The sequence below is a fragment of the Ursus arctos genome, unplaced genomic scaffold, assembly GCF_023065955.2.
Source record: "Ursus arctos isolate Adak ecotype North America unplaced genomic scaffold, UrsArc2.0 scaffold_1, whole genome shotgun sequence".
In the NCBI taxonomy this organism is placed as follows: domain Eukaryota; kingdom Metazoa; phylum Chordata; class Mammalia; order Carnivora; family Ursidae; genus Ursus; species Ursus arctos.
This window is the reverse complement of record NW_026622763.1, coordinates 83,654,133-83,674,301: the sequence shown is the minus strand read 5'-3', so window position 1 is coordinate 83,674,301 and position 20,169 is coordinate 83,654,133. Positions and strand designations below refer to the sequence as shown.

The window sequence follows — 20,169 nt, the reverse complement described above, 5'->3', positions numbered from 1 at the left end:
ACAAATCAGAATAAAATAAGCCCCATAAAATTTCAATTGGTTGATATTCCTCTTAAGTCTCTTTTCATTTGTAGGTTCCCCCTCTTCTGGTTTTTTTCAATGTTCTTATAATTTTAATTTATTTCCTGTGGAAATTAGCTGTTTGTCAAGCAGCATTTTCCACACTCTAGTTTTGCTGATTGAATCTCCTTGCTATCATTTAATGTATCCCATTGCTTCCGTATTTAATTCAATTGGTAGGTACACTAGGGGTTAGATTAGATTAGGTTTTGATTTTTCTGGCAAGCATATTTCACAGGTGACGTGTACTTTCACCAGGAGACCCGTGATCCCTACTCTTTAGGAATGTGTCACCCTTTATGATGTTAGCTGCCACTAGTGATCACTGCGCAGATCCATTAATTCATTAGACGCAGCACGCTAGCCATATTGTGTCGTTCCTCTTCTCATGTATTAACTATAACATTTTAATAAGGAGAAATTTCTCTTTGATTACTCGAGAAGAGACAGGACAAATGCTTGAAAGGACTTACAGTTTAAGAGCTCTGAGGTGATGCTGACAGGCACTCTGGTTTAGGAATCACAGCCAAGCCACCATCTCTCTAACACTTAGATGGCTCTACAATAACTTCGTCTGACTGGCACCATGGACGGAGAATTCCCCACTGCATAAGACTGCTCTCTCCACCCTTGGAGGTCTACACTCTGAGAAGCTCTCCTCATATTAGGTCCCCCAATTCCCTCAGTTTCTTCTACCTAGGCTTCATCGGGAAGCATGAATTCAATCCATCTTCTCCATGGCAACCCTTCACTATCAAGAAATAGTTATTGTCTTCTCTCCAGACTGAACATCCACATTGTCCTTCTGGAAATTGTGTGTGAATGTTCATGTCTTAAATCATTTTAAACAGCCTGTGTGTTCTTCTGTTTATCTCTTTCTTACAAATGTGCCATGAAGAAAATTCTTTACTTTTTCGGTTGTTTGTATGACAGATAAGAGCATATCTACATGCACATATTTCTTTTCCCTTATTGTTTTATAGATAAGATAGAGAAATGCTTGAGAAACGATCAATCTATTTAAAGCATAAAAAACAATATTTAGAACTGAATTTGAGTCATTTTATGCACTACTAATCCCTACTGGTGCTCAAAATGAATTTGCATTGAGAGTAACACAAACATTTCCCTTAATACAGTCTTTGCTGTAGGAGCACAAGGATAATCTCTTGGTAAAAAAAACATTCCTAGGGTCATTTCCCAGCGAGAACACAAGAGATTTTCCTATTGAGAGGGAGAGTTGAAGAGAAAGAGGCAGGGAGGGGAGGGGAGAGAGGTGGAGCAATGGGGAAAGAGAAGGACAAAGGGAGAGTGGGAGGGAGAAAGAGAGAGAGAGAGAGTTGGACTTGCAGATCTCATCATCTTGGTGTATATGTATACTGCTGCTTTGGCCGCTCTGGTTTAGGCAAATGAAGCATTAAAGTCCCTTAGGGCAGAGCCTCTATCTAATCAGAGATCCTTGCAGTCAACCATATCTTTTGCTAATGCAACAGTACGTATTGCCTCTTGCACTGCCTCTTGGTTCTTTGGCCTGAATCAAAGACTTCATGTAAATATCTCCTCTATCTCTTCTATCATGCCATTCCTGTTTTTATCAGTCTTCTCTCCTTGAGTGATACTATCCATTCTTATGACTTTAAACACCGCCTATGTGCCCACAGTTCTGACTTTTACATGTATCCAAATGTATATTTAGTTTATAAAAGAAAACCTAAATTATACCTTTTGGTTGGTGCAAGGTCAAAGTATATGGGTCTATCTTTACTTAGCAACATAGAATATCTCTGTTTGGCCAGAGATCATGGCAGGTCCTTTTTTTGTTTGTTTGTTTGTTTGTTTGTTTTTTAAATCAAAAGCTTGTTGTGAGAAACTGCATTAACGGAGGTCATTTAGGGGCGCCTGGGTGGCACAGCGGTTAAGCGTCTGCCTTCGGCTCAGGGCGTGGTCCCGGTGTTAAGGGATCGGGCCCCACATCAGGCTCCTCTGCTATGAGCCTGCTTCTTCCTCTCCCACTGCCCCTGCTTGTGTTCCCTCTCTCGCTGACTGTCTCTATCTCTGTCAAATAAATAAATAAAATCTTTAAAAAAAAAAACAAAAAAACGGAGGTCATTTAGTTTATTTCCTGGCAGTAAAACTTCTGCCTATTCTCTAGTAGGCAATGAAATAATTGTGCTTTGAATGACATTATCTTGGCTTCAGATAGGTTGCTCTTGATGAATTGCATTATGATGTTATGCCAACTTTCAGTACTGACAGGCAGCCAGCCATGTGAAACTAACACTATGTCTACACGGGGCTGTTATTCGTCACGCCACTCTTTCCTTTTAAAAAACACCAGCCAGGAGACATTTCTTACTCTTTGTATTTTAAGAAAGTAATTTTTTATCAAATAACTAGTTGTTTTTATCTTATCGACACTATGATTTTGTAATTGGTCATTTCCTCCTCATTGCTTTGACAACTTGGAAGCTCAAAATCAAATTTATGGTCATGAATAGCATCTACTCTGATCAAATCACATAGATTTGCTTTGTTAATGTTATTATAAACATAATTATTTCCTTGTTAATTCTGCAGTCTCTCCTAATTTGTATATTCTATCCCTTTAATTTTCTTTTTTTTTTTTAAGATTTTATTTATTTGAAAGAGAGAATCTAGGGAGGGGCAGAAGGAGAGGGAGAGAAGCAGACTCCCTGCTGAGCGCAGAGCCTGATGTAGGGCTCTAGCTCACGACCCTGAGATCATGACCAGAGCTGAAATCAAGTGTCGGACACTTAACCCCCTGAGCCACCCAGATGCCCCCCTTTGTTTAATTTTCTAAGTTGCCTCAAGGATTTTGTAAAATGATAAATACATAGATACACACACATGATATATTGGACTTGCAACAACGCATTGTAGTTACTTTTTTATGTGTGCTGCTTGTGCCAGACTGTGGTCATGGGGAGGCCCAGGACTTTATTTTACATCCCCAGTGTCTAGCATAGTATTTGGATCATACTCATTAGCATTACTATCTGTTGAATTCTATTAACTCAGTGCCAGGGCACTGGTGTGAAGTCATTTGAAATATGACTTCATTTATCCTTTAACAGGGTTTGGCCTCTAGAAGAGAGCTTCAGACCTCTTTACCAGACACTCTCCCCTTCCTCCAAATGCCGTAAGAAGCATAGTTACAAATGGTCAAATTATAGGATAGTTTCTAACCCATGATCCTGATCTTCTCTCTCTCTCTCAGACATCTTTTTGGAATCTTGTCCCTTCACACCCCCAGAATGGCAGTTGGTAGTAGTGACACTCTGACTCGAGGAAGGTGATGTTGCTGTGTTCCCAGGACTACTTGGTTCCGCTAGCCATCATCAGTGGGGAAGGAGGAGAGTCAGACTGACTGAATGGAGCACTGAGTTGCTAGGGCAACAGATTCTCAATACTCCAAACCTTCCTCCCCTTTCCCAGTGTAGGTGCTGAAATTCTCCATGTGAAATAAGCTCTTCCCCATTTCTATGCAGTGGGAGCACGAACACACACGAAGCTCTGGAGCCCTGGGAGTGTGCCAACACCTCAGAGAATGTGAAATTAGCCCAGAGGAGAAAGGGTCTGTCTTCTTTCTACATTTATGGACTCTCATTTTTGCTCACTTAGTACTTTCTAAATTTTTCAAGGGATAATTTTAAGAAAAAAGTTGATGGCAATCAGAGAATCAGCATGTTTTGCCAAATAGCAGTACTATTCCAAAATGGCTAGAACCGAACTCTCCCTTTAACTTTATAAGTACACTAAACTTTTCAAGTGAATATTTTGTTACCCATGGAATTTTCCTTTCAAGGAATTTTTCTAACCTTTTACAAATTGTTACAAATCTGAATAGAAGATCTGGAATCATGTTTCTTTTAAGAATCTGAGAACACAGACACAGATGTCATGATTTACGCCAACAAGTGAGATATGACATCACCATAGGAAGAAGGAAATAGGAGTGCACAGACCTGCAATTCTAGAGCCTCTCCCTGGCACACCAACAGTCAAAATTTTTAAACGATGACTGGCCTTGTCCAGATCAGAATTTCCAGCAGGACACTTTTTGTTTGAAATATTGGAAGGCTATCACACACAATGTGTGTAAAAGAGATCCGAGCACAGTGTGGCACAGAGTTAAAACTAGCTCACTTACCTGCAGGCCTCATTACTGAGTCCCCAGGTAGTGTAGGAACAGAGCAAGTCTTGGGGCAGAAAACGGTAGTGAATTTTTTTTTCATGTAAACTGATAGAGAGGAAACACTGGGTTCTAGTGAAAAGTTAGAATCTGGGCAGTAAATAGTACTTGGATGAAGGCTACTTTTCTAAGAATTTAGGCGATGAAATTTCCCTTTTACTCTCTTTAATTGAGGAGCAAATATATGGACTATGCTTTTCGGGCTTTAAGAGTATTCTCCCGCTGTCTACCCTGAGGTCCTTTTTGATAGACTTATTATACATTTTCCTGGATGGCCCTAGAGGATATGCATCCAAGCCGCAAGAAACAAATCATTCTGAGTACCCAAGTTCTTATCCTGAGAGACCCTGTCCCGCGGCATCCCCACCCCCAAGCACACCTCCCAGGCTGTGCCCGCACTCAGAAGCAGGGAAAGCAAAGACAATACCTCATGTGTGACTTCACATCCAGCAACTCCAGGGCGGTGACCCGTGGCTCCCCAGCCAGGTTTTGCAAGATCTTCAGCCTTGGCCCACAGTGCTTGTAAAATTCGGTACAAATATTCAGCAGGGACTCCCGGGGTCTTCTGAACTCCTCCCGAGCAATTCGTTCATCCAGTTCCTCTCTGGGAAGGCCTTGCCCTTCCTCCAGTAAGTGAAGATTTTCCCTGAAGAATTATAAAAGGTTAACCGGGGGTCTGAAAAGGCGTGCGTGTGTGTGTGTGTGTGTGTGTGTGTGTGTGTGTGTGGCAGCCGCGAGAGGAGAGCATCACACTGATGAAAAATGTCCGCTTCCTTATATTCTGTATCGTCTACATTCCTGAGAAGAACCTCGTCTGAAGGGTAAAGAAGGTGAACCACCCTGGAAGACATCGCCATCCCAAATTGCAAAGGCTCTCCGTGAGCCACTTCCTGAGGACTCACCCCGAAACAGTATGCCATGCATGAATTAAATGAAATCTAACGGAACCACAACCGGCTCAAAAGGCAATCATTCCAAGTTGTCAGAATCAGTACGAAATCGTACCTGATAAAGTGCAGTTTGGCGCCTTGCTCCTGGTACCTGGAAATGAGAAGAAGGGTCTGCATGACGGTGACAGCAAGAACAGGGGCCCCAGGGCGGGGCTCCTTAAGGACTGTTTCTTACGAAAAGCCCTTGCAGCTGTACATTTTGAGAAGCTGACAAACACAGCATGGACTAATTCTTAACGCTGAAATCTTGTCTTTCCCTTGGCTACCACACAGGCTGCAATTAGAGCTGCTATAAAAGCCGTCCCATTGGTATATAATTTGTAGAAATACATATTATAAAAACACATACGAGGTCATGGAATGCAGCCAAATGAGGGGACTTTTGAAAAACTCCGAAAGTAAAGTGAATCTAAGTTACAGTTTTAATACCACGTGCTCTGTTTCTGGGGATCAGAGGAAGAAATAAGGCAGACTCCCTTTCAGTTCTGGAGATGTATTGCTGATTAATAATAGGACTTTAGAAACTCTCTTTTTCTGTGTACCTTTCATTTGGTAGTTGAATCTACCCCCGAATATTGCTTACGATATATCTATTTTTTCTTAATATGAGAAATTGAAGCATGAGCTAGCCATCACATCAGCTAACTTATAGTTGGGTTTGGTATTTGTTTTATTTGTAATATAAGCAATGAGCAGGGAATCAACTTTATATAAAGAATGATATAGTCTTATTAAAACTGTGCTGCAGAGAGAATGGAAAATTATGAAGTTTCTCCTTAAGATCTCCCTACTAACTAACTACTCCATCCTGGGAAAAGCACTTTTTCCCTGATTTGGGATTTGCCCTCTCTTAAACCTTCCTCGGGGGAGGAAACTAATTAAACTTTTGTATGTGTGTGTTTGTGTGTGTGTGTGTTCGGGTATTTAGAGGTTAACACAGCCAGAATGAAGCCATGTAAGTATTAACTAATATAGCCAGTGTCTGAGTTGTACCAAAATGGGGGTGGGGGGTGGGGGGGGACATTAATTCAAGGACCGCGAGAGCATCATTTGAGGACCTAAGTCGAAATTTGGATGAAATGCCTGTGGAAAATCTGTCCAGATGAAAGTTGACCCCGTATAACTGCCACGGGAATGAGAAACCACCCCCTGATTATTATTGTTTCATTTGCCTTTTTCTTGGAGGCGAATGAAACAACACTGGAATAGTTCAAAGACCACCCAGGCGGCAGAGAACATCTTGCGTGTTCATGCAAACGAACCGACACAAATGCCAATTTACGAATGTGGCTTGGATTCTCTCTGACGGTGTCAAAAGAACCCTTGTAACTCTAAACTCTCACCTTCCTTTCTTTTCCTTGGAGGCTTTCGCACTCAATATCGACTATTTTCAAGATTCCTTTCATTCCCAATGGCTGAGATTCAGGTTGTATGAAATTGAGAGACCACAGAAGAGTAAGGCCAGTGAATTACCTGGTGTTCACCCCAGACGACATGGTGTGATTGGCTGTGGTGGTTCCCTTATGACCTTGGTCACACCTGCTCATTTGCGGGGCTGTCATGGGCCTGCAACGGGGACAGGAACCGCCACAACAAAACAACAGCACAGAAGTGGAAACATTTACAAAGTCCTCGAGTTATGGAAGCGCACATAAGTTTTAAATTACTCACAGAGTCTTAAAAAGAGACTGTTGAGTGGAGCTTTTCTGTCACACTCTTGCTGTCTCTGTTCTGAGAGGCACGGAACATCGATTCCCGGGGGGTCTACTAGCGACCATGATTTGTGTTCTTCTGCTTCTTGGTTCTGAGTAATAAACTATGACACTTCAAACCAGACATTTATGAACTCAGACTTCTAAGTCTGTATGATTCAGGGAGAGCTAAGAGCTCATTTTTCAATTTGGTAGATTACTAGGAAGTTAACCGTTCTAGACAATAAGTGAAAGGTAAAGACATACATACCATTTTGGCCACCTACGTTGTAAAAAACCACCTGAAAAACTATCAAAGAATGAAAGAATCCTTCCAGGCAAAATTATACCTAAGACTACCCAGAGAAGTGAGTACATTAGTAGCTATTGTAAGTCAGTAATTTAGATGCTCAGAAATAGATTTGAATCATCTCATTTTATATTTGCAGGGTTTACTTTAAATCCTAGGTAATCTTTGCCTCCCGAATAGCAACGGAAGGGATGATGCAGCTTTTCAAAGCAAGTGCTTGTACGAACTCTTCCAGGCTTGCTCTTATGATGCTCCTTTCCTGTACGCTGGGTGTGGCTGGCAAACTAAGCTTTTAACAGTCATACTAGACCTTCTCTTCCTGTGCCATTGCTGTGGAAAGCAGAATTTAAAGATGGCCCCAGGACCCTGCACTCCCCCGATACTACCCCAGTGATTACGAACTGTTACACGGCCAAAGGGAAATTATCTGGGTAGGGCTAATTCTATCGCACCAGCCCTTAAAAAAGCAGAGTTTTCTCTTGCTAGGAACAGAGAGGTCTGAAGCATGAGAAGGACTCAGGGAGTCACTGTTGGCTGGAAGACAGAAGGGGCCATGTGAGAAGAGAGGCAGGTACCCTCTAAAGTAGAGAGTAACCCCTGGCTGACAGAAAGGAAAGGGAACGTCCGACCTAAAGCTGCATGGTGTTGGATTCTGCCAAAAACCTAAGTGACCTTGGAAGGGGATTTTTTCCCCAGAGCCTTCATATAAGGCCCAGCTTGACTGCCATTTTAATTTCAGCCTCGTGAGACCCTGAACAGAGAAACCAGCTGAGCCTGCCCAGACTTCTGGCCTTTGGAAATATGAGATAATAAATGTTTGGTTTCATGCCTCTAAATTGGTAATACATTACATAACAATAGAAAACTAACATCAACACAGTTTGTAATATACTTATCTGTGTGTAACATTAACGTTTGTTCATGAGTAAAGAAATTAGGAGTACGGAAGTGAAATGGGGTTCTTCTTATCTTCTTGTAAAAACAGCAAAGCCAACTTTATTGTTGGCTGACCAATGAGGCTGGATCTCCCCTCTCCCAAGAGAATACTAAATACACCGGAATATTTAGAGCTACAGAATTTTAAATGTCAGTGCTCCATCCATTCCACTCTTGGTGGAATTTTGGATAAGCCAATTTTGGATAAGTTAATTGACCCATCCTGATAAAAGGAAATAGAAAGGAGGAAAGCACTGTGATTGCATAATCTGAGGAAAAATAACAAAAGCAGCCCTTGGGAAAAATGGATTGCTCTCTTCTCCTCTAACTGCAGAAAGGGGCTAGTGATTTAACCAGAGAGGCGCAGAAAGAAGAGTGTAAATGATATTTCTCCTTGGGATGTTCTTCCTCCTAGGACTTTCATGCAACCAACATCAAAGCTTTGGGCCTGGGTCCCGTTGGAAGAGGCGTTTTGCCATGGCTCCCAGTTTCACTATTTCCCATCTCTTCAGGCAGGTGCATATGGGGGCCCTTTCAACACTGGCAGTCTACCAAAGGCTTTTGGGCTACACTCTGCTTGTCTAGGTTGGCAATGAAGCTCATGATTAGAAAGGAAACATATACTGACTTAAGGAATCACCATCTCCCTCCCTCTCTCACTTGCTGGCACATGCTAGAGAAAGCCTTCCTGGATGGAGGGATTTCAGCCAGTTCTCATCAACAGGGCAAGATGGGGCTGGAGAAGTTGGTGCCTTTTGGTGGGAGTAAATCACAGACAGGATTTAGGCGAAGGATGTGGCCAAATGGGAGAGAGGAGGAGAGACACCAGCCCAGGAAGAAGGCTTCCCCACCTTTGCTCCGGGGAACACTATCTCCTTCTAGCTAATTTGAGATGGGAACAGAGAAAAAGAGCCAGTCATCTGCATAGCTGCTTGTCTCCATTTCTTCACACTCCTCTCACTCTGCCCACCGTCCCCTCCATCCCCGTCCAGCCTCTCAATGCCTTCTGCTTCTGCACCCAAGACCCTGGCGACAGGGCTAATTTCTTGGTGCTCTGTTTAGGGCTGAACTCTGGTGTCTGTGCACCTTTCCATTCCCAAATCCCCCAGCCGCTGTCCCAGCACCACGGAGCCTCGCCCCACGCAGGATCTGTGAATTGTAGCATTTACATTTTTTATGTAGTTATGTAGTTTTTGAAATTACAGTAAAAAAAAAAAAAAAACCCACAATGCTTTACGCACAGTAAAATAATAAAAGGCAGCCTAGTTGGAATTACAGACATTTCATGTCTCATAAAATAATATAAAAGCTAACAAAAATATGGATCACATTTTCATATTCACTACATTGGCCCTTTTACAAAAGATTCGTTCACCACTGGGTTAAAACTGCCACAGAAGCTCAGCCAGCTACATGCAGATGTGGTCATGGTATTATTATCACTATGGTGACTGTTAATTATTCAGAATACTTAGCACTATTTATCCCAACAACTCAGGGATTGTTTGCAGTTTTAAGCCACAAAGGGCTGAGTTTGGGCAGGTGTGTGTCAATTAAAGACAGGGTTTTAGAGATTTTTAGTCACCACATTTTTTACTTCTTCTTTTTGGTAGACACATAGCATGTGAGGCTATGACTATTCCTGTGACGGGATTACCTGGTGAGGACCTCCACACTGTACAGAAGGGCCTGCAGGGATGTTGCAAGAGCAGCTGTGGCAGCGATCTCCTCTCGGGCAGCAGGCACCGTCTCCACTTGTGACGTCTGCCTCTTTAGCTTTTGTAGGTAGCAGGGGACTAGAGCTTCCAAGACCATCAGCATCTGAAGACTTTAATCAACAGAAAGGAAACCAAGTCACACTTTACATTCTACTCTGGTTGGCGGTGTCATACTTGGGAATGTGGAGGAAGGAACAGCCTCTGGAGTGATGACTGATTCTGAGTCCCCTCCCACCCCACCCAAGTCAAGAGTAAGTAACGCTGCTGGAAAGATGGACCGACACCAGTTAATTATTTAATTCACTAATTAATCACGCACCCAGTAAAAGGTGAGGAAGTTCTGCTTGCCTTTCAGGAACACATGATCTAGTGGGGGAGGGGAAAAGGAGCATGTATAGAGCTGGTGGATAGAACCGTGGAATGATCCGTGGAGCTGTGCGCTCCATCTAGAGAAACGAGTCACAGTGATCAATAAAGCTGCCACTCAGAGATTTGCTAAGAGTGATTTTTCGGCTGCAACAAATTTTAGACAAGATAATACTCTTCCCTGGGAGGCTGGCTTCTTAAAGGTTAAACAATTTTCGAGAAAAGAGTATATGGAAACAGCCTCTGTGATGAGTGTCTGAAAATGGCTGCTTACTGGAATGAATAATAAAAAATCTCAACGACATTTTAATAAGAGACACATGTTAAATATAAGTACATAGAAACATTGAAGGTAAAAGTAAGAACAAACGCCAGCCAGACTTATTATAAAGCTATAATAATTAAGACAGCATAATACTGGCGCAAGTGATGAGGGATAGAAGCAGAAGGATGTTCACCTTTAGCCCTGCAGGCTGACCGATAGCCTACGTATCCGGTGGGGATCAGATACATGCTGGTTGCTACATTCTTAAAGGGTCTCAGGACTGCCTGTGTATCTCAGCAATAGTTAATATTGAACCGAATAAGAAGTACCAGAGAAATCTTGCAAAAAGAGTGTTATGAGAAGTTCAAAGAAGACATTTATGATCTAACACTCCCTGCATATTACCTCCCCCTTGAGCACGAAGCATATGACCACCAGCTTCGTACAGCAAAAAGTACAGCTCTTTCTGCCCATAGGTCCTCTCCCCATGCTACTTAAATAAACTTACTAAGTTGTACAGCAGCTCAAGAATTCTTTCTTGGAAAAAAAAAAAAGAATTCTTTCCTGGCTGTTGTATTCCACGACCCCACAAAACAAGGAGACACAGACAGACATGCAGAACAAAATAAGGAGTCTGAAACAAATCCACAGATACTTGCTTTATAACAAGGATGACACCGCAATGCAATGGGGAATGCTAGTCTTTTCCATAAATGGTACTTGGTCTATTGTCTATTCGTATCTGCTTGGGAAAACGAAATCTTGACCCTTACTTTACACCATACCAAAAATTAATTTTAAATGGATTATCTATCTGAACATGAGGGTAAAAACAATAACGCTTCTGGCAGATAATATAAGGGGATATATTCATAAACTTGGGTTAGCCAAGATTCCTTAAGGGAACACAGAAAGCACTAAACAGTAAGGTAAATAGTGACACATTAGACTACATTAAAATGAAGAATTCCGTTCATTAAAAGATAATGTTAGGTGAGTAAAATGATAAGTCACAGAGTAAGAGGTGTCATTTGAATGCATATAAGCAGTGGTGTGCTGGAGTGGACATTTAACAGGTCGAGACAGTCTAGGTATACATCTGTTTTCAACCCCATGTTCAATGACGTCATGCTGGTAGCTCATACTCAGCCATTGCCACATATTGGCAAACTAGCAATGCTATGTATCAGGGACTCTTTTCCCCTAGAGAGCTGCTTATTAAATGTTTACCAGCACCCCAGTCCATATAAGCTGAAAGTACTTATATCAGACTCTTCAGACGAATTCTACGTATTGAATAAAAAAAAAAAAAGTACAGATAATCTCATTTAAAAATGAGTAGAAGACGTCAATAGGCACTTTGCAAAAGTAGATATCTGAATTCCGCTAAACATCTGGAAAGCTTCCAAACCTTTCAGTTTAGAAGAGGGAAATGACAACTAAAACCACAACGAGATCTCACTACAACCCAACAAAATAGCTGAAATGAAAACTGAGTGCCGAGTGCTGATGAGCCAGCAGAGCACTGGGACACTCACATGCCGCTGGTGGGAACGGAAGCTGACACGGCCACTTTGGAAAACCAGCAGTATCTACTAAAGCAAAACATACACACATCCCATGACCTCGCAGAGCATTTCCACCTACGGAAATGCGGACACGTGAGCTCACAAAGCTGCATACAAAAACGTTCACTGCGGCATTATTTGTAATAGCTTCAAATCAGATATAAAACAAATGTGTCTGCGAGAAATCAGTTGTGGCAAACACATTAAATATTACAGATGAATGAAGAACAAACTGTGGTGACTGATGTGGATGAAGCTCAGGAAATACTATTGAATAACAAAAGTAGGACATTAAAAAGTACTTTATTATTTCGCTTAGAGTTCAGAAATAGGCAAAGATGATTTGTGATGTAGGATAGTGGCTCCTCTGATTTTTCTATTTGAGTGATCATTATGTAGATGGGTTAACTTTATGAACGTTGGTACAACTATAAAATTGTGATTTTAAAATTTTATTGTATAAATGTTATATTTGTATAAAACGTATTTACTTAAAAAATTTAAGTTTTGTTACCAATGTTGAAGTGTTGTAAGAATTGTACTTGTTCTTTGAGAGAGAGCCCGGGGAGCAGCTGCTTAAGAGTCCCTGATTCTACCCAGAAATTTAAGAACCCCTCTGGCTTAAATAGAACAGAATAGGGGACTAGGGAGGATAATTCTTTCTTTAATTTTAATTTAACTTAACAATGTTGAACTTTGGCCTTTAACTCACAATGACAAGAGAATTTGATTGTGAACTCTAATTCCTTTTGATTTCAATGTGTTTGGATTTTAACTTGAGACGATTTCATGTCTCACTAGAAATTTGAAAACGGAAAAAATTTGTAATTAAACCTGGGGATTTTCTATGTCATTGGCATTTTAACGTTAGAGAACTTTTATGCATTTTATTATTACAGTGTCTTGATGTTATCACTTCATCTCACTGCAGATAATCTGAGACACCTTATTAACAATGTACATGGACACACTTGGAATAGAAAATAGGATAGGGAGTATTTTTAGACCCAGAAATAGAGCGGGCTTGGAGTTAATTTAACACAGGGTTTCAATCCATTGTTGAGCCTTTTATGGAGCTGTGATATTATAGGAAGAGACCAAGGAAAGTGGGAGAAAGACCATCATTATAGATTGCAGATTTGCTCTCCCGAGGGCCATAGCCACATTTCTGGTTGGCCACAGGCATGATATTTAATCTCTGCTGATTAACACACACAAAAAAGCTGGGCATCTTCGGTGGGGGGAAGGGGTGGTATAGATATTTCTTATTCTTCATGTAGAGAGAGTTCAATTAATACAAATCCTGGTCCTTCTTTGCCCCTTTACTCATTCTGTTCTAGGGGAGAGGGAGAGACTAATCTGAGAGGCAAACTGTTAAAGATACACTGGCAAAATCAACCCAGCTCTTTCCTTCTTCCTGGAAGAGCATGCCAACAGAGTAGGACTTCTTTCCTCTACACTGTAAGTTTTCAGGGAGGTCCTGTTTCAAGCTTGATCCTTATACCAGAAGTATGATAACATATAACCTGGAATTTTGTTTATGAGCTAGACATTACAAGAAAAGGTCAAAGTAGATTGAAAAGTTGAGAGGGAGAGATTGCCTCCTATTGATATAATTGGGGAGGAGGGCCAGAGGGTTGATTAAGCCAGCCTCACGGAGCATTTAAAGGAATGTAACTATTATTTTTAAGGATCTATAACTACATAACCGGGTGCTATCCCTGATTCATCTGAATTACTATCTCTGTCTTTAAAAGATCTCTTTTAATAGCAAGATGAGACTGATTTTCATTTCGCATATCAGTACATAAATCAGATCAGAGCCAACGTCCTGGAATTGGGAGGACACTGTCCATGTGACTCCTTTGTACTCCTTACACTTGGCAAAATGACAGGCAAGATTTATATTCTTGCTCTTTGTGTGACAGGAGAGCTTATTGCTCCTTGAAAAGCATTTACTTCAATCATTTAAATGTCTGCTCTGGAATTGTGTTTACTATTAATTTGTATTTCATGTCAGGACAGGATTTTCTAAACAAGACTAAACATCTTAGCCACTGCACAAATTCCAAATTTTAGGGTATTCTACATTAATGAAGATTTGCTATATTTTCCAGAACCTGCGCCATGATAAGTTTCCTAAATGTAGTTATTGAACACATCCTTGCCAGATATTACAGATGACATTAGCAAACATAACCTTTGTATTCATTCACTTTTATTTCCTTAGCCATATTTATTTATCCCAAGGCCCAGAAAAAAGGCTGCATTACCTTCTGAATGACTCAGGAGCATACGCCACCACAGTCACACAGAGCTTAATGGCCTCACTTATAGAGAATGTCAGGTCTTCGTTTCCGTAGCAGAAATCTGAAGGGACAGAAGGTCAAGGGACAAATTCAGAGTGCAGTCTGCCAGGGATAAAGAAGAAATCATCACTCTTCACATTCCAGTTATATTCTATAGCCATTTCTTCGTCAGACCTTATTCCTAAACTGTGAACTCAATTAATTTCTTCATCTAAAGGGACTGAAAATTCTGTTTCCTACTTTTGAATAGTCAGATGAAAAATAAAAGTGCTTTTGAGGGGGGGTTTAGAAAAAAATCTGACCTACTAGAAGATATCCAAGGGCAGACATGAGACTTTATCTTTGAATTCCCTCTAGTTCTACACTGCATTCCATGATCATAAAAGACCATTTTAGAGAGTTACTCACCTAGAATTGCCCAGGAAAACCTAATTTTCTGAACACTGTGGTACTAGATCTGTGATGAAGCACCAGTTTAATACAATTTTCATGGTAGAGAATTCCTTTCTCTTTAGTGTTTTCAAGATATTAAAAAAATTTTTTTTAAAAGATCTTATTTATTTGAGAGAGAGCACACACGTATGCAGGAGTAGGGGGGAGAAGCAGAGGGGGAGGGGAGGGACAAGCAGATTTCGCTGAGCCCCGAGCTGCTGCAGGGCTTGATCCTAGGACCCTGAGATCATGACTTGAGCTGAAACCAAGAGTGGGATGCTTAACCGACTAAGCCAACAGGGCACTGCTAGGATTTTCAAGAAATTTAAGAAAAAGAGGAGATAGGAAATGTACTCATTCAATTTATACCACTTTTCCATTTTTTTTCTGTTTTGATTTAGGTTAACATATTTAATATAGAATTATTTTAAAAAATTACAAAGGGAAAAAGAAGGTCAGAGCAACTTTTGTTTTTACCTAATGACTTAAGAGGCTTCTCAGCTTTGACCAGCTCTAAGATGTCTAATATGTCAGTGGTCTCCCCCTCCAGGGACTGCAGCAGGTCAAACAGGCACTGAGCTGACACACCTTTGCTGGGCCCGTTATTGGCAGCATCCTGTACAAAGAAAGGTTATTTTAGTTTATTGATTCCCACCTCAGCACTGTGGTTGGATCAGGAATTCAAATCTCACAAACACCACCACTGATAACAATTACATCGATCTGGAGTTCAGTTCCCACAGTCCTGCATCCAGCGATGCTGCTATATGATTTTGGAATGGAACACCTGACTTTCAAGAGATCTATTAAATGCTAATCTGGTACAAAGAGATACTTGTGGAAATTCCTAAAAATACAGCAATATGTAGACTGCCAGAAAAATTCATGTAAATGTCTCCTCTGGTCTGCAATGGAAGAACTCAGCATTCCTGAAGAAACTTTCCATAATGTAGGAGTTGAACACTTGAAATAGGTCTGGGGAAACAGATACTTATTTTAACAACTCTGGGCATTTTTCAGGTCTTGTTTGATAATATAACTCCAAAATGGAGATGCTTGTCATTTCAAGTCTATTTAAAATGGCTTTGATTCATTAAAACAACAGATCCCTCTTAAATTCCTACTGTATACCACGCATGATGCTGTACACTGAGGTTATAACAAAACAAAACCAAAAAAGACATACAAACAAAACAACTAAAAACAAATGAAAAGCAAACAGAAAAGCAGATGAAAGTCTTGCTTTAATGGAGGTTAAATTCTATATTGGGGTATGGTAGAGATATATATTAGTGAATCACATATATGACATGTGATATGGTATAAGCGTTCTGAAGAAAAAGAAAAAGAAAATAGGGTAAGTGCTAGACAGTGATAGAAAGGAATGAAAATCAGGAACCCTTCCTTTTTATTAATTGAGTATAGAAAACTGGGGAGTTGGTCTATTTATAGCCTACAGGCTAAGATGAGGGTTGAAGAAAAATGAAGAGAAATTATTTATGATATTTGTATCCCACTGGCTGCAGAAAGAGAGCTGAGATGCTGATTATACAAATGGACAATATAAATGAGAAGGTCACACATAAAAATAGAACTCTGATCCAGAACCTGCAGCAACCTGCCCAGGAAACCAACACACTGTCCACAGTAACTAGACCAGGAAGCCAGCCTGCTGCAAGTCAGGTTAGTAGGAAGTCAGACTACTAGCTCTAGTGGAAACCAAACAATAACCCCTTTAACCATTGGCCCCCAGATGGCCAGATCTTGATTAAAACGGACAGCTTCCCTGATCCTTGTCCCTGCTTCCAACTAGACCAGAGAAAGCCAAACATGTACCCCTAACCAATTATGTAGGATGCTCCACTTCAAGTTAGCCTGCTTACAGCTCTCACATCCACGGCCTCCAATCAGGGCATACCTGAAGCTTTCCCTTTTCTCCACCGTAAAAGATTCTTACTCTCTGTCTGCCTTTGAGTCTTCACCAAGACACAAGTGACAGTGACGAACTCCCTCTCTACAGCAGAATCTAATGAAAAAAGCCTTTGTTTTTCTCATCGGGTTGGTTCACATTTATCTGTCCAGGGCTGACTTACAGGAAACTCCAGGAGAGGGGCCACACTAGCAAACAGCTGGAGCACAAATGGCTTCCGGTGTAGAATGTAGAACTGGTGGCAGGCAAATTCGATGGCTTGACGCAACTGGGGATTGCTTTCATAATCGGAGTACACCTGTGGAAAAATGCCACATATTCAGAAAACGCCTTAACAGCATATCAAAGTTGTATTTGCTTTTAAAACGCATAGCTGTGGAGGGACACCTGGATGGCTTAGTCGGTTAAGTATTCAACTCTTGATTTTGGCTCAGGTCCTACTCTCAGGGTCCTAATATGGAGCCTCATGTTAGGCTCTGTGCTGAGTGTGGAGACTGCTTAAGATTCCCTCCCTCTCCCTCTGACCCGCCCCCCGCCTTACAGTCTCTCTCTCTCTACAAAAACAAAACAAAACAAAAACAAAACACCTCATAGCCATGGGAAGCATGGATGGAATTGGCTAATTTAATAAACTGGTAGATGGGAAATTTGGTAATAAACAAGAATATACTTTTTCCCAGGGAGTTTGTCACGAGGAATTTATCTCGAGAAAAGAATTGGACAAAGATGGATATACAGAAATTCCTACTGCAATTTTTATAATAGTGGAAAATTTCAAACGAGTGAAATTATTCATAAATTGGGGTAGGTTAAGAGAATCCTGGTCTATGCATACAACAAAATATTATGCAGTTACTAGAAATATACTCTAGCACTCAGTGTAGCTACATGAGAAAATGCCCGTGATATTCTTAGTGTGATGTGAGAAAAGTAGGTAACAAACTTGAACGTGTGGTACGATCCAACTTTTGTTTAAAAAAAAAATAGGATAGAGTGCTAGGATTTTCAAGAAGTATAAATCATGGTTATCTAGGAAGGAAGATTCTAGATGATCTTTGTTTTCTTCTTTAAACTTGATCTTCTGAATTTTATAATGAGCATTTATTGTTTTTGGAAATCAGTAAAAAGGTTGTAAAAATAGAGAAAATTCCAACTATTTAAAAATGGGAGAGGCCTGATATTAAAGAAAATTTCTTGCCCCTGTGGGTTGAACAAACTCCACTTTGCACAAGCATGTATAACTTCTGTAATTTTTATTAAAACTTCCATAAAAGTAGAGGACTAGGATGAGCCCCCTAGACTCTGAACTTCATCCACTACTCCTAAACATAGCCAGATACACATTAGACATGAGTACATGGAAATTGCTCCTGCTGAATTCACCTCTTCCAATCTCAGCATAGCAAATTTAATAGCAACGGAGATATCGATTCAGGCAGAGATCAGAAAATCTCTCAGGAGAAACATCAGCGGAACGCTTGCTGTACATCTGAGTAGAGAGCAGTGATTCCCAAACTTCTAGGGCATCAGAATCCCCTGGAAGTCTTGTAAGAATCCAGATGAACAGGCCCTGACGCCACAGTTTCTGATTAAGGAGGTCCGGGGTGGGACCCAAAACTGTGCATTTCTAACAAAATCCCAGGCGCTACTGATGCGGCTGGCCCGGCGACCCCACTTTGAGAACCCCTCAGAGTGGCTAGAGGAAATGGGAAAGCCTATTCCAGGTGTGGGAGATCTCAGGAAAGATAAAACAGGAAATTGTGACCTTTCGGAAATTTCTGGGGAGATTTCATTTGGCGCCTTCTGCTGCCACAAAAGCAGGTAATAATTCCATCCTTAAGTTTTAGTACAGGTCTTGCTGGCCTGCCGTACGGCCGTTAATTTTCGGGTGAGGGGGACAGAGCCACAGCACCTGCAGCATGGTGGGCAGAACCCACTGGTAGCCGCTGAGAGAGAAAAGGTGGTTGAAGTGCACAGCGCTGTTGATGACCGTGGCAGCGTACTGCCTGAGCAGGGCGCTGTCTTCTGGGTGGAGGATCAGAGCCCCGTTAAAGACGTTGAGGAAGAGCATGATTTCATCTCCCCAGGGAAACTCGCTTGGCATGCCCAGGAACATCTCCTCCAGGAGCTGGATCCACAGGCTCTTCTGAAGAGTGTCGAGGCCAAACAGCTCCTTGCCAGCTGTGAGAACATGAAAGAGCAGAGACAGAATTAGCCCCACGCCACTCCTGTCGGCGCGGGAGGGCGACCAAACAGGGGGGCACTGCTGTTTCCCACTTGGTCCAACTCTGGGACGTGAAGATGTACAGCGGAAATGCTTCCAGCACACGTCGCTGCCGCTGGTATCACACTCCCTGGTTCTCAAAGGACTTCCATCATCACCTCTTTGATTCGACTCTGTAGACAAGACAGGGCTGGCATTTGCAGCATGTTGCTGCTGAATAAGCTGTGGCTTGGAGAAAAAATAAGTTGTTTCTGAAAGGAAACAGCAGGGCTGGGACTGGCTCTAGATCTTTGTACTCTTGGGCAGACTAGAGCTCTTTCTACTCTTTGCTCTAGGAGCTTCTGGGTGAAGGAGACATTGAACATTGGGAGGCTAATTGTAAATATCTCAAATTCATAACTGAGTCACAGAGCAAGGCTTCAAAGCGAGTATCTTTCTGTCTCTCTGTCTCTGTCTCCCTCTCAATTCAGGTATAGTTTGGATAGCGTAAAACATACACAGATCTCGAACGTAGAGCTCAGTGAGTTTTGACAAAGATACACACTCACATGACCAATGTACCAATCAATATATAGACCATTTTCATCAGCTCAGAAAGTTTCCAGGAGATCCATCCCCCCCAACCCAGAGGCAACCACTGTCCTGATTTCTGTAGATGAGCTTTGCCTCCTGAACTTCCTATAAACACCTGTGCTTCACATAGTCAAGTAACAACACCTACTACTACCTACCCTAGCAATACCATTCTACTGCCCTCACCTGCTTATGAGAACAAGATGTGGTATATACGAACAATGGAATACTGCTCAGCCACTAAAAACATGAAATCTTGCCATCTGCAATGACGTGGATGGAACTAGAGGGTATTATGCTAAGCGAAATAAGTCAGTCAGAGAAAGACAATTATCATTTGATCTCACCGATATGTGGACTTTAAGAAACAAAACAGAGGCTCATAGGGGAAGAGAGGGAAAAATAAGATGAAACCAGAGAGGGAGACAAACCATAAGAGACTCTTAATCGTGGGAAACAAATTGAGGGTTGCTGGAGGGGAGGGGGGTTGGGGGATAAGGTACCTGGGTGATGGACATTAAGGAGGCCACATGAAGTAATGAGCACTGGGTGTTATATAAGACTGATGAATCACTGACCTCTACCTCTGAAACCAATAATACATTCTATGCTAATTAATTGAAC

The 20,169-nt window shown here is 41.4% G+C and overlaps 1 protein-coding gene across 2 annotated transcripts in view; it reads right to left on the bottom strand.

Annotated features, from left to right (window-relative positions):
* Positions 1–20,169, bottom strand: part of UNC80 (unc-80 homolog, NALCN channel complex subunit) — a 216,363-nt gene that overhangs the window by 34,167 nt on the left and 162,027 nt on the right. For both annotated transcript variants that reach the window (XM_026492047.4, XM_044381208.3), the window contains 8 exons: positions 18,661–18,929; positions 16,912–17,046; positions 15,296–15,434; positions 14,351–14,447; positions 9,818–9,988; positions 6,697–6,789; positions 5,279–5,314; positions 4,701–4,919 (listed from right to left, as the gene is read on the bottom strand). In XM_026492047.4, the coding sequence (XP_026347832.3) occupies positions 4,701–4,919; positions 5,279–5,314; positions 6,697–6,789; positions 9,818–9,988; positions 14,351–14,447; positions 15,296–15,434; positions 16,912–17,046; positions 18,661–18,929 (1,159 nt within the window). The remainder of the gene's footprint in view (positions 1–4,700; positions 4,920–5,278; positions 5,315–6,696; positions 6,790–9,817; positions 9,989–14,350; positions 14,448–15,295; positions 15,435–16,911; positions 17,047–18,660; positions 18,930–20,169) is intronic.